This window comes from Triticum aestivum, chromosome 2D, assembly GCF_018294505.1.
Source record: "Triticum aestivum cultivar Chinese Spring chromosome 2D, IWGSC CS RefSeq v2.1, whole genome shotgun sequence".
Taxonomy (NCBI): Eukaryota; Viridiplantae; Streptophyta; class Magnoliopsida; order Poales; family Poaceae; genus Triticum; species Triticum aestivum.
Genome location: NC_057799.1, coordinates 69,665,279 through 69,691,546, shown reverse-complemented (window position 1 = coordinate 69,691,546; position 26,268 = coordinate 69,665,279). Strand labels below are relative to the sequence as shown.

Sequence of the window (26,268 nt, the reverse complement as noted above, 5' to 3'; positions counted from 1 at the left end):
GACTCATCTGTGGACGACTCGCCGTCAGAGCCGGCGGCCGTCTCATCACCAGATCCAGATCTGTCCGAGTGCCCTCCATGGACACATCCCACAAAAGCATGCCTCAAGGCAGGCAGGGCCCGGGCGGGTCGTGCGCGCTGAGCCGTCTCGATGAGCTCGGCGCAGAGATCCGGCTCAGGGCCCGGCTCACCAATCTTGCCAATGAAAACATGAATTCCGCCGAAGGGGACCCGGTATCCGTACTCAATTGAGCCGGCGTCGGGGCCCCAGCTTGCATCGTCGATGTAGAGCTTGCCACGACGACTCTTGGTCATCCGGCCCACAGCGTATCCCTTGAGCCCTTCGAAGCCGCCCTTCAAGAACTCAAATCCACCGTGCGCTGGCCCCACGGTGGGCGCCAACTGTCGTGGAATTGTCACGGCAGATGTCCTCAAGCAAGGACTTAGTCGTGGAGCCATCGCCGCTAGGAAGCTTGAAGGGGTTAACGGGACAAGGAACATGAGGGTTTATACTGGTTCGGCCCCTTACGGTGAAGGTAAAAGCCTACGTCCAGTTGAGGTGGTATTGATTAGGGGTTCGATGACCAGGGAGCTTAACTGCTATGCTTGGCTCTCGATGAGATCTTTCCTGTCCCTAAACCGCTGCCGGGTCGTCCCTATATATAGAGAGAGGTTGACGCCTAGCGGCTCTCAGAGTCCCGGCCGGCTCATAAAAGTGTCCGGCTCGGACTCTCAACTATTCTTGCCTTACACTACAAGTCTCGCCATACGGCGGTTTATTACTACGGGCCTTAAGCCATCTCCGGGTCTTAAGCCCATCTTTGGCCCACCGTCTTCAAGCTTGGCGCCGGGCTTCAAGCGATGACCCTTATGAGTAACCCGGCCCCTCCTGGCGGGTGACTCTAAGGTTTATATCCTCAACAAGGGTGGAGCTGGAAAAAGTGTAGAACGTCTCGGAAGAACTTAGAGCCGGGCGGTGAGAAGCCCCAATTCATGTGGTTAGTAAAAATGATGACTTCGCCGTCTTTCGGCTGAGGTTTTTCTTCGCCCGGGTTAGGAGCGCGGTAATGCATCACACTCTTAGCAGGAAGATACCCGACTTTGAAAAAATCCTTAAAAGTACCCTCAGTGACGATGGAGGGAACCCAGTTGCATGTGTAGACTGTTTTGGGCGGCATTGTGAAAGAGAGAAAGCCTAAAGAAAAGGAAAATTTGCCGGTTCAAGTCAATTGGTGGAATCACAGGTTAAGCGCTGACAGTATACATTCAAAATGGCGGCTTAAGTGAGGGCTAATGGTATATGAATAATTGTAAGCCGGACGTGTAAGTTGCCATGAAGGGTACAGGTATTCAGAATCTGATAAAGAGTAAAATTCTACTAAGTGTTGGACAAACAGGTTTCGCAAATTAAAGTTATGGATTTGGATCTGCAACTGCTCAGAAAAAGGGAGTAAAATCGGAACCTACAGAGGCGATAGTGGAAAAGCGTTGGTGCCCTGGAGGAGATCTATCGTGATGAGGATGTATTCTAGTATCAAAAACAGGTGTTAAAACTACTACCGCGCAGGATTTATGTGTCTTTTGGATCTAATGCATGGATCTAAACAAGGATAAAGAGGGGCGGTGACGAACACTGAAACCCTAGTGACAGATCCATGGTAAAAGAAAGGAGGGCTTACTGACGCTGATGGGACAGTGGAGAGGCACCGCGTTTTTCTGGTCCACTCAGCGTGATGCAGCGGCCGGAGTTGAGGTCGGAGACGAAGGTCGACGGCGGCGGAGTTCGTGCGGGTTGGTGCGTCGCGAGGAGGAAGAAGAAAGTAAGAAGGAAAGGGGGAGAATGAGAGGAGAGTCCGAGGTCTTATTTATAATATGGGAAGGACAAACGCAAGCGCGAGAATCGAGGAGGCAGAAAATGGATAAGCAACGGTGCGGGCGCCTCAATTTTCGGAGGGACGGTAAAGAAAGAGATTTATTAAGATTTGGGTTCTGTGAAGCATTAATGACAAGTGACGTCACAACAGGTTACCGTAAATTCAGGAGATGACGTCATGGCGGGTTACAATATTTCACAGTCAAGATGAGGAAGGGTTTTTCTAAGTATTGAAGATTGACATGAACAAGTTCAAATCAACCTGGGGCCTAATGTTGGGGATATGACTATCAGGTATGACCCGCCAGGAGGGGCCGGGTCATCCCTATGGCGGTTCATCTCAATGAAGCCCAAGAGTATAATCATAATGGCGGTTCATAGATAGGCTGAGTAGAGGGCCCAAGCCCGAAGGCGGCTTAAGGCCCACGGTTATAAACCGCCATGTATATGTAGACTTGTGTTGTAAGGCATGTAAGATAAGTCACCGAGCCGGACACGTTGTATGAGCCGGCCGGGACTCGGTAGACCGCAGGGCGTCAACCAGTGTATATAAGGGGACGACCCAGCGGCGGCTTAGGACAAGAAACAACAGATCGAGAGCCAGGCTAAGCGTATTCGCTCCCTGGTCATTGAAACCCTAGCAATCCCACCTCAAACTGCATTAGGCCTTTACCTTCACCGCAAGCGGCCGAACCAGTATAAACTCCTCGCGTTCTTTGTCCTATTTAACCCCTTTAAGCTAATCTCGTTGCGATGGCTCCACGATTAAGTCCTCACACTAGGACATCTGCCATGACAATTCCACGACAGGATGGATAAGTGTTAAGGTTCCATTCCATTTGTAGTATAAGTTCTATTATTTTCTATTTTTTATTGAAAAGGGATTTCACCTCGACTTATGTATAAAGCAACGATCAACAACAACCCGATACAAACACATACCACCACAACACGTACACACCCAAGGCAGGATACATAGGCGTTGATCGCAGCATCACCACCCCTAGCACTACAAGAGCAATCATGGGCTCAACCGGGAACATGCCACCGCGAAGAAATGAAGCCGCATACGACGAACCATGGGCTCCAAGGCGGCGCCTTCAGGAAGGAAATGACACCGGAGCACCGCCACCGCCTGATCCGAGGATCAGAGTTTCCCCTGGAGCAGCACGAACAGGCAGTGAGAGCCGCAGTGACGCCTTCAAGAAGGGAACGAGCTTCACCGCCACACGTCCGTTTGAAGATAGAGCAGGTTTTCACCCTGACCAACATCACTGCCACCGAACGCCACACCTCGGCTACCACGCCATCCACACGTCCATGGCCACCGGGTAGCACCAAGCCACAGGCTCTGCCTATGAGCACCGCGCTACCACCACCAGGGCCGCCGCCCTGGCATCCAAGACCTTGACACCACCTCACCCGAGATCCACCACTACCCCAATTAAAGAGACGAGCAGAAAGGTCCCGCCTTTCACACCCCTAGTCAGCCCCCAACACCGAGACCCAATAGGCTGGCCAAAACGGACCTCCATCGACCCGTCCTGCAGCATCGAGCACGAGACGAGCTGTCCTGCTACACCATGCGCATGACGAGGTCGGTCCTGCCACATCGGGTGCGAGACGAGCGATGGACCGTAGCTGGGAGAAGGACAACCCTTTGACAAAAATAGCGCCCGGACGACGAGGAGAGGAATCAAAGGCCGACACAGGTCGCCTAAGAGCGAGCCGACGCCGGAACAAGCTAGTCGCCGCCGCAACCAACCTGCCACCTCGCGAGCCACTCACCAAAAAGCCGATGCTAGAGAAGACCAACCGCCGTCGTGGAACGGCCCAGACCAGCGCCATGAGCCACCACCACGCCGAGACAACCCACATCCACACCAGGACCCCGAGGGCCAGCCCCGAGCCGCCCGCTGGTGGCCATGGGCTAGATCTGAGCCGATCTGGCCGGCAACCGCCGCCGCCCGCAGCAGCAGCTGGCGCGCCATCGTGGTCCACAAGCATCGCCACGACCCCACCAAGCCACAGCCCGCCCCCGCGCCGCCCGACGCCCACACGACCGCTAAACCAGATTGGATTTGGACGGGGCCGCCGCCGCCAAGCACGCACCTCCACAGCCAGCATGGGCACGAGCCCCAGCCAACGCCACGGAGCCCTCCATGTCGTGGCCCCGCCGCCAGCGCCGCGCGCCCCCCAAAGCGCCACGCCCCGCATGGAGCAGCCGCCCCGCGCCGCCCACTACCACGCGAAGAGGAGGGAAGGCCCCGTCGGCGAGCTTCGGCGGCGGCGAGGAGAGGGAAGGGGAGGTGGGGGCGAGTATCAGTTCCAGTTAAATTTACTCATCAGATGATAAATCCATGTGCGCCTACTGAATTTCGTTGTTTTTTTTGTTTGGGATCTCATTCAGTGGGCTGAAAGTTGTGTTCTTGGACATAGATCTTCGAACAGAAATCATGGCATTATTATTCAATTAAAAACAGAAATCATGCTTACAGTTCGTAGTACCACGATTCAATATTTTCAGCCGAGTTTGAAATACCGTTTTTCTTCTAGGTGTGGATTTTTGCCTTTGCCCATTCGACAATGCCATTCCTCTCTCCTAAGTTTCACTGACATGTACACGTACATATTTTCTTTGTAGTAGTTCTTCATCTCTTGAAAAATGTCCTGTGTAGAATAGATTTTTAGTTAGCAAAATGGCGAAAGGGCAAATCTCTAGCAAGCAATCTATGATTTCTATTTTCCAGCACAAGATCACAAGCAACTCGAGAAAAGCAAAGAATGACTTACGAAAATCCTCCACCTTGAGGTGAAACAGTAAATGCAAATGCATCATGAGAGCTGTAGTTACTGGACAAGGACTAGAGGAAATGGAAAGAAAAAGGATAAACGAAAATTAGATCCCGCGGGGAATTCCCCGGAAAAAAAAGGATCCGGTGAGGAACGAACCTCCACTGCCCCGGCGACCGGACCGGCCGATCGAGGCTGCGTCGACCGGGTTGGCTGGCGCTTGCCAGATACACAATGTGGATCCTTGATTCTTCCTCCTCGACATGCGTGCCGGAGGGCGGGCGATCTCTCGTGATCGTGAGCAACCCGTGGAACGGCGGGACGAGATGTGGCGTGTTGTGTTCATGCGCGTGACAAGAGCGGCACATCCATCCCGTGCACCAACGATAGCTGGACGAGAACGCCACACACACACACAGTACCTTTTTCTTTTGAGAAAAACCTTCTTTCTTTCTTGTTTGTTGAAACATCGCACCCTCGGTCTCGGGTCTACGCGGCAGTTGGATCAGAGCATCTTTTCTCCGTTAGGCCGCGAGCCCATTGCGATAACCAACCGTAGGCCGTCGCATGCTCATACAAGATCAAATCCAAGAGCAGACGACACGACACGCCATCACCGTGCGCGCCCGCCAAAACAAGCTCCGAAAAAACAATTTGCTTTTTCTTTGAGGGGGAGATAACAAATTTCGAAAAAGAAAATCGAAATGAAAATGAAAAAGAAATCAAAGTCTGGTAAAACGAAGGCCGCAACAGAAGCAGGCCTCCCGCCCGGGGCATGCGCGAGCGTGGTTAGCCACTGTTTCGTCCGGATAATAACCCCACGTCGCTCGATCCGGATAATGACACGCCGATTTATCGCGTCAGCCGCCGCCGCACTATATAACAAGCAGAGAGGAGCAGTGGACTGCACACGAGCCTCCTCTGATCTGAAGGAGAAAAGAAAACACTTCAGCCACTCTCCCTAATCCCTATCCGGCCCGCTTAACCATCCCCGCACGGATCGCGGAGCTGGTTGCCTCCCACTTCTCCGGCGGCCGCCGCGGTGAGCACCTCCGTCTTCTTCGCCCCATGCTTCCTCCTCCGTTCCCGCAACCCGCTCCCAGCTAGCCGGCGCGGCCAGCTCCCGCTGGAGATGAGATCCCCCGCCGGCCTCCCCGACGTCGTGGGGTATCACTATGAGTACCGTCACTTCGCTGTCGCAAAATCCCATCTGAATTCTTGCTCACCGCCAATCCGTCCGGTTTGTCGCGGGCATCACATCTTAGCTGCGCGGTGGAGTACCGGCAGTGTTCTAGTCCTAGAAGCGATTTTATTTGTAACGAACAAGATTGGGGATTCAGTCGGGCCCGGCGGCAGGTCCAGCGGTTCGTACCGAGACAAGCTGGGAATCAGGACCCGCGGATAGATAGAAAATTTCACATTTATGGCCTACGGATTGGATCCTCGTATTGCTAATCGATACATTTGTTTTGTTTCAGTTGCAGAGACGTTTCAGTATGAGGAAGGGCGCGGAGCTCTTGGCCCTGCTGGTGGCGTCGTCCCTCTGCCTGTCTGCTGCGGTGAGCGATTGCGAATTTTGCGGTCTTCTTTGATTTGAATGATTGATGCCCATGGAGATTTGATCTATGAACTTAATCTGATCCTGGTTCTGATCTGGTTGCGCCCTGCAGATCGCCGCCCAGGAAACCTGCCCGGCCGACATTGACGCCAAGTGCGGCGATGCCGCTTCCGATGGTTGGGAGGGCGAGTTCTTCCCCGGCATTACCAAGATCAGATATGAGGTGAGGCCACTGACCCTGAACTGAACAGATTATGCGCTGTTAATGGGTTGCTTTCAGTTTTATAACATTTGTCCCTGAACAATTGTGTGGCAGGGTCCAACCAGCAAGAAGCCGCTTTCTTACAAGTGGTATAACGTGGAGGAAGTGATTCTTGGAAAGAAAATGAAAGTATGATTTGATTTGCAGAACTATGGCTTCTTGTTAGCATATCCCTTGTAGCGTACTTTTACATGATGTACTACAGTGAGATGATATATTCGTTTCATGATATAGGACTGGCTGCGGTTCAGCGTGGCGTTTTGGCACACTTTCCGGGGTACTGGAGGAGACCCTTTTGGTGCGGCTACGAAGAACTGGCCTTGGGAGGATGGCACCAATTCCTTGGCCATGGCTAAGAGAAGAAGTATGAGAATTACATGATCTTGTGTTTCAGGTCCATGGTGTTATGAAATTGCATATTTGTTGGAATCAACAACTTATGTTGGAACTTTTTTTCAGTGAAAGCTCACTTCGAGTTCATGGAGAAGCTTGGAGTTGAGAGGTGGTGCTTCCACGACAGGGACATCGCCCCTGATGGCAAAACACTCGCGGTATGATTTTATCAGAATGATTCCTGAAGTTGCAAGTTGCAACCCTGAGTTAGGGATTTGAGACTGGTAGTGACCGGTATTAGAGCAGTTTGATTATGATTATTTACAGGCGGACACACATGACTATGTTTTCAACACAAGGAATATGGTTGCTGATGTTGTACAGCTAGTTTTATACTTGCCCTGTGACTAAAAAGAATGCTCCCTCCAATCTATATTAATTGTTGCTGATTTCGTAAATCAGCGACAATTAATATGGATCGGAGGGAGTACTTGTTTTGGATCATCTATTCAAGAGCACAATAGAACCGAACTGATCATCCTAATTTACAAGCAACAACAAATAGAAATGAACTTTATTCCACAAGATTGCTTCTGTCTAAAATAGCATCTCAGGGTGTCACTGTAGTATATCTGAAAAATGGTGTCACCATAATATATCTCAAGACAGTGTCACTCTAATTTGACTACCTTGGCTCCTAGGCCCTGAAAGGTCAGTATTCCCCATCTTACGGGTCTTCTGTTCACATTGCAGGAAACAAATGCTAACTTGGATGAGATAGTTGAGCTGGCAAAGCAACTCCAGGTTACTGCTACAACCTTAAAATGTTTCAACATTTAGGTTTCCTACAGTACAACTTTTTTCCGCTCTTTGCTCAAAAATATACTATGAACATCATGTAGAGTGAGACCAATATAAAGCCATTGTGGGGGACTGCACAGCTTTTCATGCATCCACGTTACATGCACGGAGCTGCTACTAGGTGGGTACTAAATTTCACTGCATTTGTGAATTTGAGTCATGACTTGAAATTAAGCAAGGCCTTCACTGATGCTGCAGCCCAGAGGTCAAGGTGTATGCTTATGCTGCTGCTCAAGTGAAGAAAGCTTTGGAGGTGGGTTGTGTCTAAATATCATAGGAACCCTTCCTTCTGGTTAGTTGTTTAACTCGACTTGTATCCCCTTCCAGGTTACTCACTACCTAGGCGGTGAGAACTATGTATTCTGGGGTGGAAGAGAGGGTTACCAAACTCTTCTCAATACCGATATGAAGAGAGAACTTGAACATTTGGTATGTGTTGACATACTTCTTGACTTTTGATTGTCTTTCTACTTGGTGTAGTTTGTAGCACAAATTATGTGTCAATGTCTTTAAAAAATTCTAGATTTGATAACTTGTTCTTCTGTTGTCCAGGCTAACTTTCTTCAAGCTGCTGTTAACCACAAGAAGAAGATTGGCTTTAACGGTAATTGCTTTGCAGTGCTATATTTGATGTTCTGGTTCGAGTCTCCCAAATTTGTCAGTAAATAGTTTCATTGTTCCGCTTTATGATAATTGAAGATACTGCGTGTCTGAATCTCTTTTTTTTCAGGAACATTGTTGATAGAGCCTAAACCACAAGAACCAACAAAGCATCAGTATGTTTGTCGTCTGGAAAATATAGGAAATTATTAACAGGACTGGAAAGAATAATACCTATTTTTCTCTTTACAGGTATGACTGGGATGTTGCAACCACATTCTCTTTCCTACAGAAGTTTGGTCTTACAGGTAATCTTTGAAATGTGGTAAAAAAAATCATTTAGTAACAGCATTCCTGTTTTTTGTATGTTTATGTGTAGATTTGCAACAATTTTATGCAAATGAAGCACTGGAATTTAACCATGTTTTCCTGAGATATCTTAGAACTTTCTTTGTTTAAAATAAAACTTTTTTTAATAATTTGGTGGTACAGGAGAATTCAAGATAAATGTCGAGTGCAACCATGCTACTCTCTCTGGGCATAGGTAGGTTTCTTGCTCGCCTAAATCCAGTCATAACAGCTTAAAGTGATACTAGTACCATAACTGCATCTAAAACTTGTGTCCTGCAGCTGCCATCATGAGCTTGAGACTGCTCGCATTAATGATATTCTTGGGAACATTGATGCAAACACTGGTGACCCACAAGTTGGTATGTGTATAGTTCATATGGTGGCTGTGACTTTTTGAAATCCCTGTTACACACTTAGTAGCTTAACGTTTCAACTCTTACATGTTGGCAGGTTGGGACACGGATGAGTTCCTTACAGACATTTCAGAAGCTACTTTGATTATGTCAAGTGTGGTTAAGAATGTGAGTGGAATTAATCATTTCTTGTACCTTTTCTGAATCAAAAGTCTCTTGTACAGTATCATGTTTGGTTACCATTTAATTCAGGTATCGGTGCTCATAATTTGTTCTGTTTGATACGGTTGCAGGATGGACTTGCACCTGGTGGCTTCAACTTCGACGCCAAATTGTTAGCTCTCACTATCATTGATGTTCTGTGAATTGAGCTTTGGTTCGACAGAAACTTTGACTGACATGGAATTGTTTTGTGGTGACAGGCGGAGAGAGAGTACTGATGTTGAGGACCTGTTTATTGCCCATATCTCTGGGATGGACACCATGGCCCGTGGCCTCCGCAATGTTGCCAAGCTGATTGAGGTAACTGGAGACATCATTAGTTCATGACCTGGTAAAGTTTGCATGTGCCTTTTCCTAAATGGAAGTTTTGTTTTTGATGTTATTAGGATGGTTCCCTGGATGAACTTGTACGCAAGCGCTACCAGAGCTTTGACACTGAGATTGGTGCCATGATCGAGGTACACAAATTAGCAAGTTTGGACATGTTTTCTCAAAGAGATTGAATTGTGGTGGTAACACTGGCTGTGGTTTGAAACAGGCTGGGAAGGGAGACTTTGAAACGCTAGAAAAGAAGGTCTTGGAGTGGGGCGAGCCAACCGTTCCATCCGGCAAACAGGTAAATGGAGCGATAAACTTAGGCAGCTTATCTTTCACTGCTCAATACAAATATATCTCTGCGCTGAGATTGTTCCTTACGACCTTTTGTTGCCCGCTTCCCTATGCAGGAACTGGCTGAGATGCTGTTCCAATCCGCTCTGTAGATGACGGCCCACGGTTCTAGGAATAAAAAGCAAGAGCACGCCCTCGAACGCCCAGTCGTCCTCGTCACTACGGGCGATGTTCTATAGTTAGGCCTCCATGCAATGAACCCTGTAAACAAACTGCGTGGAGCTGGAAATAATGTAACCTTATATCAGAATTAAACTTGTTCGCCAACACGGAGTTGGGCTGAACTATGTTCCAGTGTTCTCTGTGTTTGGCCCAGATGTTCATCGGTCTTAAGGGTGTGTTGGTTTGAGCCCAAGCTAGGCCTACTAATATTTGGCTAGCAAATATTTTGGTTGTCAAGTATTGGCAACCATCCAAACAAGAGTCTAAAATTTGGCTAGCAAATATTTTGGTCAAGGTTTTGGTTGTCAAGTATCGGCAACCATCCAAAGCAAAAATAAAAATAAAAATGTAGGCCCCAGCCCCCATCAACAAATTTTATTAGAAGGGAAATATGTACTTCCCGTGTAAGCAAATATAAGATATTTTAGGTCAGTAGAGGTAGTACAAGAGAGAATATCAGTATACGACAAGAGCGTGGGGGAGAATACACAAGAATTTGAGAGGCTTAGCACTGGCTCAGAAAAGCTCATCAAACTGGTCAAAGCCAGAGTCTAAATAGGTAGCAAAGCTCATCATGTGAGAAAGCAAGAAGAGGGAAATCTGGTCAACTCTGTTTCCAGATTCTCCAGGCAGCAGCCGTTGGGTTGGGACTTCAAAGTTTCTCATCTTGATCGCAAGCTTTAGGAAGGTGGGAGCCTGGATACTTTGGAATTGGGTCTTATCAAACTTGGCAGCTGAGAAAATATGACCCCTAAAAAAAACCTGAGAAAATAGGACGAAAAGACAAAATATCTTTTGCCCGGTCCTTGATAGATTCAACAGTGTAGGTCTGAAAGATAACACATGATCTGCAAAAAATAGCACAATTGTCAAAATCAAGCATGAAGAGATTTAACAATACTTGTTTTGCTCGTCGTCGGTCTTTGGTGCCTCAGGGCCATACTTCTTTTGCTGGTGCACTGCACATCGATCTAAAAACTTCCTGATATCAAGTCTGACAAAAAGTTTGCTCATACTATTACATGTACGAGTACTCTCTTCAAAACTATAATCCTTTCAAAATTAAGCATGAATACGCAACCATAAGGTATCACGGCCTTTGAATTTCTAGCACAAGAGGGTGATCAAGACAGAAAACACCATTCGAAAACAAACAGGCGAGTAACTTTTTCTTGTCCTCTCAAATGAGGATGTGTGTTGTTACACAGTATATACTCCTTTGCTACACACTGGTACGTAACAATGCTATGAGTTACAACAACATAATTACAGTCTGATTGTACATTTTACAGATGTACAATGTACAAGATATTAACAACAAGAACACAAAGTCAGAATAGCTCTGCGCAGCAGAATGGATAATAGCCAGCTTCTGCAGCAGATTCCGAGACGGCTCTTAACTCCTTCTGGACCTTCCGACGCTCATAGAACACCGGGCATGCAAGCGAAAAGCACTTGACACCACTTTCCACGATCCAATCTGCGCCGCCGCAGTGGCCACATATCTGGACAACATTCAAAAGTTAGCTGTCAGCTGAAACAAGTTATCTAAAGGGATTTCTGTTTCACGGACAACGTTATTAAATTATAAGGATTGTTGCACTTCAAATACTGGTCAAGTACATTAAGAAAGACAAGAATTTCAATACTTCTGATGCTTAGTTCATGTTACACAAAAGTATCAAGAAACACAAGTGTTAGTTATCATTTTAATATTCCATGCAATGATTTCATTTCTGACTCGGGAATTCAAATAAGAGAAGTATACAAGTAATAACAACTTACAGCAGCAAGATGTTGGATTTCTCGCTCCAATTTTGATGTCCTGCCAGCGACTACAGTGGCAACAACAGCTTCATTTCTTAAACAGTAACTGCAAAAAGTTTCTGATCCTTGAACTGTATCACCACAGATAGTACAATGGCTCGACATATAATAGGTATCTATCCTGGCTACTTTGGCGGGCGGTTTCTTGTTCCATCCCAATCGGATGGAACTGCTATCACGAGAACCGTGACCCAAAGCAGACTGGCGTTTCGCGAGTGTTGACCGTGTGGGGCGAGGCATCTCGTTAAACCATTTATTTAGGTTAACACCTAGGAGTCCAAAGACACGTTGTAGTGCTGGGATAATCTGTTTGGTTATGTAATATAATTCATTTAACCTATAAGGGGATCCAACTTCTAGCAGACCATATGGATCAATGACCATATCGACGAGACGAGCCCCTGGTTCCCCATGGATAACAACATAGGGCACTCTCTCTGCATAACGTGGTTCTGCCCGTGGATCAGACAACATTGCTTTTGTTGCAACAATTGCTGCAGGTGGCAGTGAGGATGCCCTTGCACTGTAAGTACCAAGACGAACCTCCTTTGCAAAAATGAAGTCCTGAATAGAAACTTTTCCTGATAATATCCGTGTCCATTGACGCTCCACATACGATTTAACCTGCAAGAATAGAAGGCCATGAAGCTATATACCTGACACTGCTACAGGGGAGGCCCTCCTCGTAAAGTCGAAGAGATTAAGAAACACCCCTTACCTTGACCAAGTCTTGTTCTTGAAACATTATTCTAAGAGATCGTTCTAACATCTTCGCAACCGCCGGGCATGTATCTCTCCGCACTGTCTCAATCCCCTTTGCGTCAAAGATTGGCTCGTTCTGTTCGGGATTTTCATAGCTATAGCCAACATATCTCTTCTTTGTAAGAAGGAAACAGGGATGGTACACTTTCTCAAACTTCAAAGTGACTGGATCCGGATTAATCGCAGTCACTAAAGAGGCAATTTCCTTCCCTATTCTGAATGCTTCTTCCCTAGATCGCCCTTTTAGAAGAACAAACATACTACAGCAGAAATAATGAGCTTCGTACAATATTTAAGTATAATTCAAAGAAAATATCATGAGAAATGCACAAAAATACCTGTCAGTATCACCATACACAACCCTAGCATTCCACAAGGGATGCTGATTGACAAATGATATTGCTGTTTCAAGCGTTCTACGACCACATTGAACAATGCTGTCTGCAAGCTCTGCACAGGGCATACGACCACTGAACCCAGCAGCTGTGTAACCATACGTTACATTAGCTATCAGCTTCAGAGCAAGTTGCCGAGCATTGAGTATCTGGAAAATAAATACATTACAATTACCATTATACATTAACCCAGATTTTCTAGTAAGTCATATCGTATCATACTTAATCAAAAAAATCAAGAAATTTAGGGCTTCTGTAAAATGTTCAAGAAAGTATAGAAGCAAATACCTTCTGCAGAACCTTCTGAGATGGAGCTAGCTTTTTCATTGCTTGCTTCACCATAATTCTGGTTGACAGTATCTCCTCAAGAAGGCGAGGCACTACACCTTTTCTGACCTGCAGAATGGCATCGAAAATGTGTTCAAAAGGTCAGTCTGGTGCGAGATGCTCATTCCTTGTCCACGCCTAACAATGGGAAGGAGTGTGCAAAAGATAAAACAGTGTCGGGATGGATAGAAAATGCAGCACTAAGCAATGTTTTCAAGAATATAGCCACTATCAACATAGTCATCTGTAGATGGTATAACAACTATATGTGGGAGGTATTTCAATATTGCCTGTCAACTGGTGGTACTTAGTCTAGCATCAATAGGAAAAGTATTAGATATGACTGAGCGACACAAGAAAATCTGCAATGTCCGAGAGTAAACAAGATCATTACCCCCGGTTGCACATACAGAACCCCATTTGGAGTAAGAATCAGCTGATTTTTCAGATCAGCGATCGTATGCGGATCGGCTGAATATGAGCTGACACCAAGTACACTGGACTTCGACGGGAAAACTTTACCCAAGCAAGTAGAATAACATAGATTATATGCTATTATCATGGAAGGATAAAGAGATTGAAAATCCAATACGAGAACTGGGTCAGAGTAGAAAGCTGATTCTGGTTCCATTACAAGTGGCATGCACTCCATGGCTGGCTGAGAAGCAACCTGTAAAGTAGCACTGGTGAATTGTTAAAATGCAGGCAAGCTACTAGAATATATGCGCAATAATATCCAAAACATTTTAGCAGTGATTCAAAAGCAGGCTGACTAGGCTGTCTAGGCGATTGGCGTCAGGGTCCGCTACAATTTGACCATAGTTCGCCCTCTAGGCAGCCTGAAACCTAGGCGTGTCAAAGTCGATCCTAGTTGCGACTTCGTTCACTAGGCGAGGTGGCCCTAGGCAGACTACAACAACTAGGCAGGTGACTAAGTCGAGTATACAGGGGGCAAGGGCGCTCGTGGATCCCAAATCTCACAAGATTTGAGGGTTAGGGTCCGGGCAACTTCCCCAAATCCTAATCAGTCAAGAGATAGGTTAGCAGAAAATATATCACATTTCTAGTTCGTGTGAAGAACCAGTGTTCTAAACCAGAAAATTCCTGGTGGCTTAGAAGAACAGTCCCTGTCTAATCTTAAGCCTGCCACACCCTTTTCTTTGGCAATTTACATAAAGCAAGTTCATTGACCCCGCAGACAAAATGGCCGGCTTTGCCTCTTTGGACAAAGAGCCAATATAAATGTTATACCTCTCGGTAGGTATGCCAATGAACAAGAGCTGCCATTCTTGCATTTGTTTCTCAGAACTGGTGTTACTAGGCAAAAGCGGCTGAGTATCTACGGAAGTATAGAACATGTCTACGCAGAAATCGAGTTAAATTTGCTAGGAGACAAAGAATTGCACCTGTTGGTTTCCTGGGGAAATTGCAAGGTAGTTCTGTGTATGAGCCAATCTCAAGAGCATAGATTCAACACGAAACTGAGACCCTCGTGAAAGAACAGAGAAGAAGTCAATACCAAACACACGAGCAAGTTCAGATGTCCGATTGACCTGCATGGAATAGTCAGGTAAAGTTTGGAGCAAACTTTTTGCTACAAATATTCAAGTAACGTAAAAAAAAAAATCAGTTACTAGTTACTTGTTCCAGGCATAACATCTTGACCAAGCTTGTTAATTTGTAATTATAACAGGTGTAAAACCAAAAATGACAGGCTGCCCAGTTGATAAAACATCTCATATGGAAAAACCAAGGGAGCTCTCAAGTAACCATATGTTGATGTACTGGCAAGAATGCAATGAAGGGAAATTCATTTACCAGGTCAAGTTGATTTATTATTTCAAGGTTGAGCATAGCTCTGCTGTTAACATATTCTATGCACCGGTGTCTTCCTCGTCCAGGACCTGTTGCAAACCATCGATTCAATGTCTTGTTTGGTACTAATGGTACCTTTCGCCTCAGGACTTCATCAGCCACAGCTTCAAGGGAGTAATTGTTAAGCTTAACTTCTCCACGCATGAGACGCCATAAGTTTAATACAATTCTCCCACCAACATGTACACCACTAGCATGAGTATGACTCCAATCATTCTCACTGACATCCACAATAACATCATCGGCAGGAGATGCTTCAGGCACCTGACTAGACTCATGGGCTAGATTCTTAGGTGGATATTTTGACTCATGTGGTAGTGTCCTTGAGATTCTTTTCAGTAAGCCTATACCCAGATAAGCAGCTCTTTCAGCAAGAAATCCTAAAGATCCTAACTGAATCTCCCATCCAACTAGGATATCTGGATCAATTGAACATAATGCATCGATAAGATGATTCAAAAGATTCCTCTCTTCCGGGAAGACATCGACACTGCAACCAATAACTCCGTCAAGGTTTCTGCAGTTACAAGAAAAGAGGCATTAAATACATCTCGACCCAACAAGCTAAGATTGTACACACTTGAAAAAGAACCACCAAGCCAAAGAAGAACAATTACATGAAGACGCAACTCTAGAACAGCAAAATGTCAAGTATGCAGTTTATGTTCCAGAACATGAATAAAGGAAAGAAATCAAATTTATATGTATTCTTCAGGTCCAGAAGCATGGGAAATGAATAGAAAATACCATTAACCATCACAGTAAGCCGGCTATTTTTCTATTAAATCCTTAATAGTGGACGGTGCGGAAGGAAAGGAATAGCAGGGTGCTCCAGGATGAGTCCCAGACTTCGGTTGCTAATGGCATTATAGCAGAGGCAGATTGATGGCGGTAGGTCTCCCACCAAGGGTTGCAAACGCCTCTGGAAGAAGCAGCTTAGGTTTTTCATTTGTGTTGTAGTTCTCCAAAGAAATTAGTAAGTTAGCAACCCAAATTAGCATACTCATGCCAAATATGACATCCGTTGCAATTGTCACCACCCTAGCCATGTTGATGTCACTCATCTAATATCCAAGGGAGTGGGTCACATGGCATAATAACTACTAAGACTGTAACTGAAACGGCGACAATGGCAACTGGCCTGTCACATTTTACAGAATTCTGCTGAGTAGAGCAGTTAACTTACTGATATGGGCTTCTGCAGAGTTCACTTTGATAAATACAACTAAATAGATAAAGGGTCTCAATGAACACAAGAGGAAAATTCAGAGACACAATTGAAATCTAAAAGAAACCAACAAATTACTGAAAGATCAAAATACGTCATACAACCTCCTCCCCTGTGATTTGTCATTGTTTCCACGTATAAGTACACGAACTTCAACAGTATTGTCACCGTCATCCTCGACAGCCAAAGATACAACATTGATGGCATCAAACCGTGGATCAGGACGCAGCTCTGCTCTGCTTTCCGCAAATACCTGTCAAATAGTGGGAAGAAATTTCAAGAGGTCACTCTACCTTGCCTGGTTTCCCATACTTTGCTGCCAGTAATCATTACCAAGTCAAAACTGTCTTGGTCTACAACATGGAATCTCTAAGAACAATTCATTACCACCCTGCTACCTAGGAGGAACGAAGAATATAGTCGAACCTCTATGCTAAGTATCGTCAGTTGTTGTCCACCACCGGTGCTAGCAGGGTCACGAAATCCAATTTGACTGAGAGGTGTGAGCTTATGCTTCTCATCTTCAGCTGAGATCTGGGAAAAGTCATGCCAATCATCCAACTTTTTATTTTCTTTGTTCGGCTGGTCAGATTTCATCATAACTGTATCAATGAACGTTGTTGTTGTATGCTCAGAAGCAGATCCGGGTACAGGAGAATTGGCCATCAAAGGAAGAGCTTCCGCATGTGGTGTAGAAGTAGGATGGTGTTCTATTTCCTGATCATCTGTAACATTCTCACCACAGTTGAAGTAACCTAAAATGATACGAGTAGTTTGTAAGGAAGCCAGTAAGCTAAATTGCAATTAATATATGCAGGAAACTACTTATACCAGAGACACTATTGGAATAAGTGTGTTGAGGTAGCCACTGGCCCACAGCTGCTGCAGATGGTGGTGAAAATGCATGCGTCAGCAAATATAGGACGGATCCATCATTTTGGAAATGAGTTGGAACACCCAAAGTATCAGGTGTGAATTCACTACTTCCCATATACTGAAATGATCCACTCTCCTTATTCTCTTCAGCAGTCTGATTGAAAAATGGAAGGGGGTCAACCGATCCCAGTTTAGCAGCTGAAAAATAGCAGAGAATATGTATAATATGAGGTGAACAGTCGTACTAACAAATTGAGTAAACATAATGTTGTACCATAATAACATGGTACCTCAGGTGAGGTAACACAACAATTTCTAAAATTTACATCTGAACAGCATACCAGCATCACTAGTTAAAGTAAATTGCATGCACCATGTTAAAATGAATATTCCTTGTGAAACTTACATTCAGGATGCTCAATGCTCGCCGAAGAAACCTCCGAACCAGTTGGAGGCTTCTGCGCAAATGTCATATGTACATATTCACCACCAGAATAAGACGTTTCTGAATTTGGAAGACCACTGGTGACATCATGCACTTCTAATCCTCCAGAAATCACGATTCCGCTGGTTTTATCCATGTTGCATGCTGCAGTTCCAGAACAACCAAAATCTAACTTTTCAGGCTGAAAAGATCCCCTCCGCTTCCTCCTCATTAAATCCCTCACAGAAAGACAGGCTGAGCCATGTTCACCTATCGAACCAGAAGATTCCTTGTCATTGTCGTCTGTGGTATCACAAGAGTTCTTCTCAGTTTTACTCTTGTAAGAACTTGGATCCTCAGTTGGCATTGCACTGCCTGAAGAAAGTTTAACAGGACCATCAGCATTTCCATGTGACCGCTTTTTAGTAGAAAGAGGCAAAGAACCCCAGAGAAGTTCAGTACATCCATGCTTACTTGCTAACTTTGAACTATTTTTACTAGATGAGTAACTAGCTGTTCCTATTTTTCTTCTAGTAATTTTACCCTGATCATATTCTTGGGGGCCTTTCTGTTTTTCATCAGAAGACCCGTCAATCTGAGGAATAGTATTGGTCACTGAAGTACTCTCATCAAGCATTGGAGAACTGTGGTAAGACTTCTGAGCATTCAATTCTTCTGCCCCAGTCATGGGTTCAAGTGTATCAAGAATATCCTGGCACTCCTGCTGAGAAGCACTATCGAAATCCAAGTGAGCAGACTCTAAAGCAAATTCAATGGACTTCTTGGAGAACAAAGGGCTCAGAATGACTTCATTGACTAATTCATCATCAGTTGTTGGCTCCTCTCCAGCCTGTGAGGAGGCCATCCAGCTTAAAAGCCCAAGTGCTTCAGAATCTACATGCTACAAAAGAAAGTGACAAGAGGTGCTATATTTATCAGGAGAAAGTAAAAACACATTCAAATCGAAAGCCTAATATGCAAATGTAGCCAGACAAAATACACACACGTAATCCCAAGAAGGGAAATATCAGAACCCACATCTAAAATAATTGGCAAGATCAAAAAGTGACCCTGGACTGGCATCCTCTACCATCTGAAGTACTCACTTCATACCAGACCTAGAATTATCTTCCAACCTCTCGAATTTGACCATTGGTGTGGCTTTGTTTGGCGTGGTTATGGTGCTTGTCAGGCATTTATTCTGGGACCACCAGGAGCACCAGCTACCAACAGCCAGAAGCCAAACAATGCAGTTCTTCACCTTACAACTATTTTAGGTACATTATATAGGTTGGGAAAATTGGTTCGGCATGTTTCTTATTTATAAACTGCTTTGGATAACACTACAAACTGACCCAATAATATATGCATGACTTAGATCAAGCCATAACCAGATAACTAAGATCTGAGAACTACCTTTTCATGTTCGTCAAATGACTGAGATGTTCTTTGAGCAGAATTATCACTACCAATATTTTCGCAGCAGCCATTTTGTGAGAATGTGATAGTCCCAATAACATCGGTCAATGATTTAAAGCACCTCTCAAGCTTTTCAGATGCTTCAACAGCAGAATCTTTGTGATGGGACCCCTCCTCTTTTGGATCCAACGCAGAAAGAGCACTCTCATACTTAATACCATGAAGAAAACTTTTAAGAACAGCATCCCGCGGTGGTCTACCAATATCAGCAGGTTTTGTTTCATCCAGTAGTCTTAAGTGCTCAAGTTCCTAAGCAAAGCAGGTATGAGAGGTTTAGCAATAAGTAACAATTTGCAGCATATGTGCACATAGAGCAGGAAAGATACCTCCCAAATTGCTAAAAGAGACTGAACCATTTTGGTATCTGCCGTTGTTTGTGACAGAGAAGTGTACATCTTATACTTCTCGTTTATGATTCCTACAAGCGGAATCGGAATTTGTAGCGCAATTTCTGGATTATAAGTTTATAACAGATAATAGCTGTTAGAATGTAGCAAACAGACCTTCTACTCTGGAGTCAGCTTCAAGCATCATAAAAGTATGTCGTTTTCTGAAGTTCGAACTGGATCCTTCCATGAAATGTGAAGTTGAAGAATCGCCCAGGATTAAAGCATGTGGCACTGTTGATGATGTCCAGATAATTGGGTTTTTCATCGCAGCATTATATGAATGTGTCTACATTTTTAAGAGGAAGGTAGAGTATTTTAGTAGAAGCAATGGATAATGTATATCTCACGAAAAATAACATAGATTCAAATGGAAATCATTCGATATAGACATAACAAAATCCATAGAACTTGCCTTGTGCTCCGATTCATCAGAAGAATCCACCTTCCTATGCAGAGTCTTAGGATGAAAATCACCTGGCAATGGAGGGCGGAACTTGAAGTCTGTGACATGTACATGGCCCATTCCATACAAGTTATAGTCGATCTAAAACATACATTGAACAGAAATATCATCTTAGATCACTCAAATATATATCAAATGTGTCAAACAAGACTGGCACCATCAAGTCAGGAATATTGTACTTAAGTTGTATGCTTGTGCAAAAGAGACATAATGGCAATAGTCTTGCAGTTCAGGACATCCATAAAAACAGAATAAGAAAGCATCGCTCTCACCAAAAAGTGAAGAAGATATGGAATGTGTGATTCATAAGGCTGGAATACTCTATCAAGAACAGCACCGCCCTGAAACAAAACAGCTTGCGATCAGTCCCGGCGAGGATAGCATAAAACTTTACATAAAAGAGATTCCAATTTCCATAAAAATATACTTACAGTTGCATGGAATACCACAAAATACACCGGTGTTTTAAAATTAAGAAACATTCATTACAAGAGAGAGGTTGTCATCCATGCCAGCTCTCTAGATGATTTGTTATGACTATACAACTGCCTAGCCCTGCCTAATCGGCCATGACACACTAGGCGCTTGTCTAATGTCTTACTAGCGCTAGCACCAAGGTGAACACTACTGATTTCACAGCTTCAAGCCATGAAATTTTTCTGTCATAACTCTGTTCGCCATAAAAGTTACAATTTTCCACTAGTGTACAAATCGAGTAATTCTTAAATGCATAGCTAATGGACACAGATCAAAAGAACAATAGAGAGCAATGATGTAAAAAAAAGATTGCACCTCTCTTACTAGAGTAATTTTGCAGAAATTAGTGAAACAGAAGATACATGATCCAGAAATGAGGAGATAACAATATTCCTCCAGTTCAGACTTATCTACCTATCAGGACATAATTGTAGTCATGTACCCATCCATATGGAAATACTAAAGCCACAACTTAAGCAGAAGGGAGCTTCAATGTATCATACCAATAGATGGGTCGCAGCCCGAGAAACCTCATGAGGATAATATCTTTAGATTAATCAAGGCAATCAGTTGCATGACAAAGTCGTGGAGGAGAACAAAATGCAGGCATACATTCATTAAATAAGAAAAATAACAGAACATCAATTGATTACATGTACCTGAAACCCTGCATAATTTGATCTATCGGTTTGCACAAGAAGATTTCTATGACAACATTTGGTTCAAACATTTGATGCTAAGTTTTCAGTTAAAACAGAAGGTAACTCAGCAAACCACTCAACGCTCATGACTTCCTAAGTTGTCATCAGGGTTCAGGCATATGCAGTCATAAAGAAAGGGATATTTTTCAAGTAATATTGTCAATACACAATGACAGGAATATTTCACGATTTCCACTTTCCTGTCTTATGTAGCTACCTCGAAATGCTTGCAAAGTATTATGTTTCACAAATAAGTCCATACGAAAAGGTTAAAAAATGGTTTTCAAACAATCAGATGAACTATGTTCATAATTTAATATTTTCCAAGACAATAATAACAAGAAAAGGAAGTGAGAAATGATTTACACAGGTTCAAACATTTGTAGCAAAAAGAAATGATCTGTAAATGATTAAATTGTGGATACAGGTAGATCTTCACAAAAATCTCCTCAGATGAATGATAACCATACAACTTCTTTGCTCGAACAAGGCTACATCCATGGACATGCTTCCTTTTTGCTAGGCCACGATTCTGCAGGGGAAATGATGATACTCACGAAAAGAGAAAGTTAACATACCAACTAAGTGGACTCTACCTGTAAAGTTTTCTCGAGGTCACTCAATAGACCAGTCATACATGAATTCCCTAAAGAAAAGAGAAAAAAGACATATTAATTTCCCCTGACCGTCAGATGCTTTTCTTGACACGGACACCCTTTTGATCAGAAAGAAAACCAACAAGTGCTTTACTAGGTCTCGTTCAGACTAAGAGTTCATTGTATCCTTTATATTATGTAACTATGTCGCAAAAGCAAAGTAGAGAAAGCTTTTAACATGTAAATTAATGTTTTTAACAACAAATCATATTAGTACCTCGAACAAACAGTTAGAAGTAGTAATCCGTAAGACCTTAACTACTAACTATATGAGAAAGTAATATCTACAAAATTTACAAGACGTGCAATAACAACTGCCTGGTAAGAAGTTGAATGCAGCTGATATGAAATGATAAACATCATGTAGAACAAGAAAGAGCTCATATAGTAAACGGAAAAAGGAACGGTAAAAACACAAGCAATCTTATAAGGGGTGCATATCTAGAAAATGCAGTTACCTCTTTCAATATTATGAAGTAGCTCCTCTGGGCAAGGTACATACAAGTACGGCAGGGCCTGAATACCAAAAGGAGATTTACAACTTCAGACTATTACATTAGAAAGTAGATGAAACATTGTGTCGCCAGAATACAATAGAGATTACTATTTAATCATCAACTACTGGAGTATATGATACTCCCTCCGATCCATATTACTTGTCGCAGCTTTAGCACAACTTTAGTACTCCCTCTGATCCAAAATAAATGTCATGGTTTTAGTTCAAAATCTGAACTAAAACAGCGACAAGTAATACGGATCGGAGGGAGTACAACAGTTCATCAAAGATGATAATATGTTTCAAGGGAAGAAGACATGTGCTGTGAGATTAAAATTCAAAAGCTTAACCAGTGTCCCAATTCCCATTACCAAAAGAAACTGGTACAGAACTTCCAGTTGGACTGCTGACACAAGTAACACAGGAAGCAATAACACAAACAGCATTAGCTGTATGAACACAGGCAGCATGGACTCTCAAGACAAGCATCGCAATGGGTGCAAGTTTGCACAGCTACAGATAACAAGCAAACCTCCCTTGAGGGAAATGGATGAACTTGAACTACTGACCAGACCAGAGCAACACACCCCTGAATTGCCACGCTGCTCTCTAATAACTGGCATGCTGAATCGAGCTTCCAAGCATCGAATTCGGTGTCCCACACTGTTCTGTGGTAACTGGCATGCTGAATTGAGCTTCCAAGCATCAAATTCGGCGTGCCTCACCCCCCATTCATACTGAAATGTGAAGACTGAATAACGGTGATAAGGCCAGAGAGAAGGGGGTACCCACCTGGTGGATGTGGAGGCAAGTCTTCTGCCCCGCGGGGGTGGAGCCGTAGATCCTGATCACCGGCACCTCCTCCACCTCCTCGCCTGCGGCGGCCACCATACAGACAAAGAATTCAGCACGGCGCGGCAGGAGGAGAAAGAAGTTCAGAAAGGGGGCAAATGGGGAAGGGGGCGTACAGTGGAAGGGGCTATAGGAGATGTCGAGGCCGGGGACGGGCGGCGCCATGTAGTAGTCGAGCGAGACGATGCGCACGCTGAGGACCTGCGAGGGGGTCCCCGGCGGCGAGGGCTCCGGCGAGGAGGGATTCATGGTCGCCGGCGAGGAGGGCGCGGCGGGCGGGCGGGGGTTTTATTTGGGGGCGGTGTGGGTTCCCGGGCTCCGGCTCCTTCCAGAGCACGCTGCTTCCTCCCCACTTGGGTTTGACTCCGTGGGTCGGCGGGTCGCCATCGCCCGGTTGGGGGTTTATTAAGGACCACAGCCCACGAAATCGATCCGTTTGGGCCCATCACTGTCTCTCGCTAAACAAAACCTTGGACCCTTTCCTTTCAAAGAAAAAAAAAACAAATTTGACCCTTTGGGCCGAAATCACTAGCTAGTTAAGGGTAATCTCTTGTAAAGGTCACTCCCAAACCTTTAAAAAAAGAAACAAAGGTCACTCTCCACCTTCCGAGGCGCTGACAAGTGATGCATTGTAATTTCTCAAAAATAAGTGATGCATTATATGTGTGTCACTTGTTGCAATCTGAGAGCTTTTTCTTCGTGCATTCGTTTATTCAAAACGTTTTTATCTCTTGAACCGTGCGTTCAAATACCAAACCATTTTCACAGATGAATTCCTTGCATCGAGATCTTTGAAACTAGATCTCATGTTAATAGGTTTTGACCAGCTTCTTTTTTTAAGAAAAAACAAATACCCAAGAAACAAAATCCGAAAGAAAAATGAAAACCGAAAAAACCAGTTCACGCGAAAAATGAATACCAAAAAACAAAGAAAAAACTGGAGCCCGAATGCAAGGTTACGATTTAAAAAACATTGAAATCCAAACTATGTTTCTTTCCTTTTAGGAAAGCACAGCCGTGCTTCCCGTGGAAGCAAATATGTGCTTCTCGTGGAAGCAAATATTTTTCCCAAGAAGCAAATATGTGTGCTTCTCATGAAAGCATAGTTTTTTTAGAAGATCATGAAAGCATAGTTGTGCTTGTCAACTTGTCGCAGAAGCAAATATGTGCCTCTTGTGGAAGCATATATTATTTTGGAAGCACAACTATACTTGACAAAAAAAATCTCCAGGAGATGGAAAAGACCAAGAGAAAGCTGAAAAAACAGGGAAATGACCATCTAAAATCAGAAAACACATGCAGAAATAAAAAATAACAAAATCCAGAATAAGGGCTCAACACATGACATGTGGCGGTTGATGGATGCACCACAAGACGCACATTGAGGTCAAAAAAGTGACCCTTGCGGGAGACTCCTAAGGGTCAACCGTTGGTTAGTTGCTCCCCCTTTGGACCTATGTCGCCTATTTTGGAAATGTATGTATTTGTGTGTTTCGTTTAATGCGGCCGGGTCTATAAAATGTTAGTCTCAACAAAAATGAGAGAAGCTTGGTTAGAGGAGAGTGTTGGTGCATCAAATTTAAATAAAGAGACCGAGTCCTGGAAATCTTTGTGGAAGACTAAAGTTTCAGGAAAATCAGAATGTTCTTGTGTAGATTAGCTAAACATTCCCTTCCTACTGAGGACGTGCAATGTCGTCGGAAAATGCCTACCACTAGCTCTTGCGGTGTGCATGTGTGGTGACGAGGATTCCTGGAGACACTCTCTTCTGGAATGCACGATGTCGAGATGTATATGGGCACTCATCAATGAAGAACGAGCATAACACGTGATGGCTACTACAGAGTCAAGTGCGAAACAATATACATTCACTATGATAGATACACTACCACATGATGTTTTTTTCAAGCTATCGATGACCTTATGGGCAGCATGGTCATCTAGGAGGAATGATACGTCTCCAACGTATCTATAATTTTTGATTGTTCCATGCTATATTTGAATCTTCTCTGAATTCTTTTATGTATGATTGGTTATCTTTGCAAGTCTCTTCGAATTATCAATTTGGTTTGGCCTACTAGATTGATCTTTCTTGCAATGGGAGAAGTGTTTAGCTTTGGGTTCAATCTTGCGGTGTCCTTTCCCAGTGACAGTAGGGGCAACAAGGCACGTATTGTATTGTTGCCATCGAGGATAACAAGATGGGGTTTATATCATATTGCATGAGTTTATCCCTCTACATCATGTCATCTTACTTAAAGCGTTACTCTGTTCATGAACTTAATACTCTAGATGCATGCTGGATAGCGGTCGATGTGTGGAGTAATAGTAGTAGATGCAGGCAGGAGTCGGTCTACTTGTCTCGGACGTGATGCCTATATACATGATCATACCTAGATATTCTCATAACTATGCTCAATTCTGTCGATTGCTCAACAGTAATTTGTTCACCCACCGTAATACTTATGCTCTCGAGAGAAGCCACTAGTGAAACCTATGGCCCCCGGGTCTATTTTCCATCATATTAATCTTCCAACACTTAGCTATTTTTATTGCCTTTTATTTTACTTTGCATCTTTATCATAAAAATACCAAAAATATTATCTTATCATATATATCAGATCTCACTTTCGTAAGTGACCGTGAAGGGATTGACAACCCCTTTATTGCGTTGGTTGCGAGGATTTTATTTGTTTGTGTAGGTGCGAGGGACTCATGCGTGGCCTCCTACTGGATTGATACCTTGGTTCTCAAAAACTGAGGGAAATACTTACGCTGCTTTACTGCATCACCCTTTCCTCTTCAAGGAAAAACCAACGCAAAAGTCAACATACCAAGTACCCATCACAAACTCTTATCTCCCGCATTACATTATTTGCCATTTACCTCTCGTTTTCCTCTCCCCCACTTCATCCTTGTCGTTTTATTCGCCTTCTTCCCGTATGCCTTTCTGTTCGTGTTTCCACGTGCCTTCTATTTGCTTGCATCTTTGCTTGCTAAGAATC

The 26,268-nt window shown here is 44.0% G+C and overlaps 2 protein-coding genes across 8 annotated transcripts; one reads left to right on the top strand and one right to left on the bottom strand.

Moving 5' to 3' along the window:
- Nucleotides 1-5,511: 5,511 nt before the first annotated feature.
- LOC123051637 (xylose isomerase) lies at nucleotides 5,512-10,168 on the top strand. The gene is made up of 21 exons (XM_044474592.1): nucleotides 5,512-5,707; nucleotides 6,144-6,224; nucleotides 6,336-6,446; nucleotides 6,540-6,614; nucleotides 6,720-6,849; nucleotides 6,945-7,036; nucleotides 7,572-7,622; nucleotides 7,721-7,800; nucleotides 7,878-7,932; nucleotides 8,007-8,108; nucleotides 8,232-8,283; nucleotides 8,410-8,455; nucleotides 8,532-8,587; nucleotides 8,772-8,823; nucleotides 8,910-8,989; nucleotides 9,081-9,151; nucleotides 9,277-9,317; nucleotides 9,406-9,505; nucleotides 9,592-9,663; nucleotides 9,744-9,821; nucleotides 9,931-10,168. The coding sequence occupies exons 2-21, from the start codon at nucleotides 6,162-6,164 to the stop codon at nucleotides 9,964-9,966; spliced, it is 1,443 nt and encodes a 480-aa protein (XP_044330527.1). The 5' UTR covers nucleotides 5,512-5,707; nucleotides 6,144-6,161; the 3' UTR covers nucleotides 9,967-10,168.
- Nucleotides 10,169-11,182: 1,014 nt separating this feature from the next.
- On the bottom strand, nucleotides 11,183-23,595 carry LOC123051636 (DNA polymerase zeta catalytic subunit). Of its 7 annotated transcripts, none has more exons than XM_044474586.1 (23): nucleotides 23,380-23,595; nucleotides 23,204-23,286; nucleotides 22,374-22,431; nucleotides 21,856-21,905; nucleotides 21,685-21,791; nucleotides 21,062-21,104; nucleotides 20,354-20,422; nucleotides 20,031-20,162; nucleotides 19,733-19,904; nucleotides 19,556-19,647; nucleotides 19,167-19,478; nucleotides 17,733-18,651; nucleotides 17,282-17,524; nucleotides 16,877-17,205; nucleotides 16,555-16,703; nucleotides 15,166-15,739; nucleotides 14,754-14,900; nucleotides 13,742-14,017; nucleotides 13,309-13,416; nucleotides 12,964-13,169; nucleotides 12,582-12,885; nucleotides 11,822-12,487; nucleotides 11,183-11,541 (listed from the first exon to the last, which is right to left on the bottom strand). In XM_044474586.1, exons 1-23 carry the CDS (start codon nucleotides 23,510-23,512, stop codon nucleotides 11,368-11,370), a joined length of 5,346 nt encoding a protein of 1,781 aa, XP_044330521.1. In that variant the 5' UTR covers nucleotides 23,513-23,595; the 3' UTR covers nucleotides 11,183-11,367. The 7 variants fall into 7 exon arrangements, with proteins under 7 accessions (XP_044330521.1, XP_044330526.1, XP_044330523.1 ...); XM_044474591.1 differs by having other exon boundaries at nucleotides 16,877-17,175; XM_044474588.1 differs by having other exon boundaries at nucleotides 17,733-18,125; nucleotides 18,225-18,651; nucleotides 23,204-23,588.
- Between the last annotated feature and the right edge of the window lie 2,673 nt (nucleotides 23,596-26,268).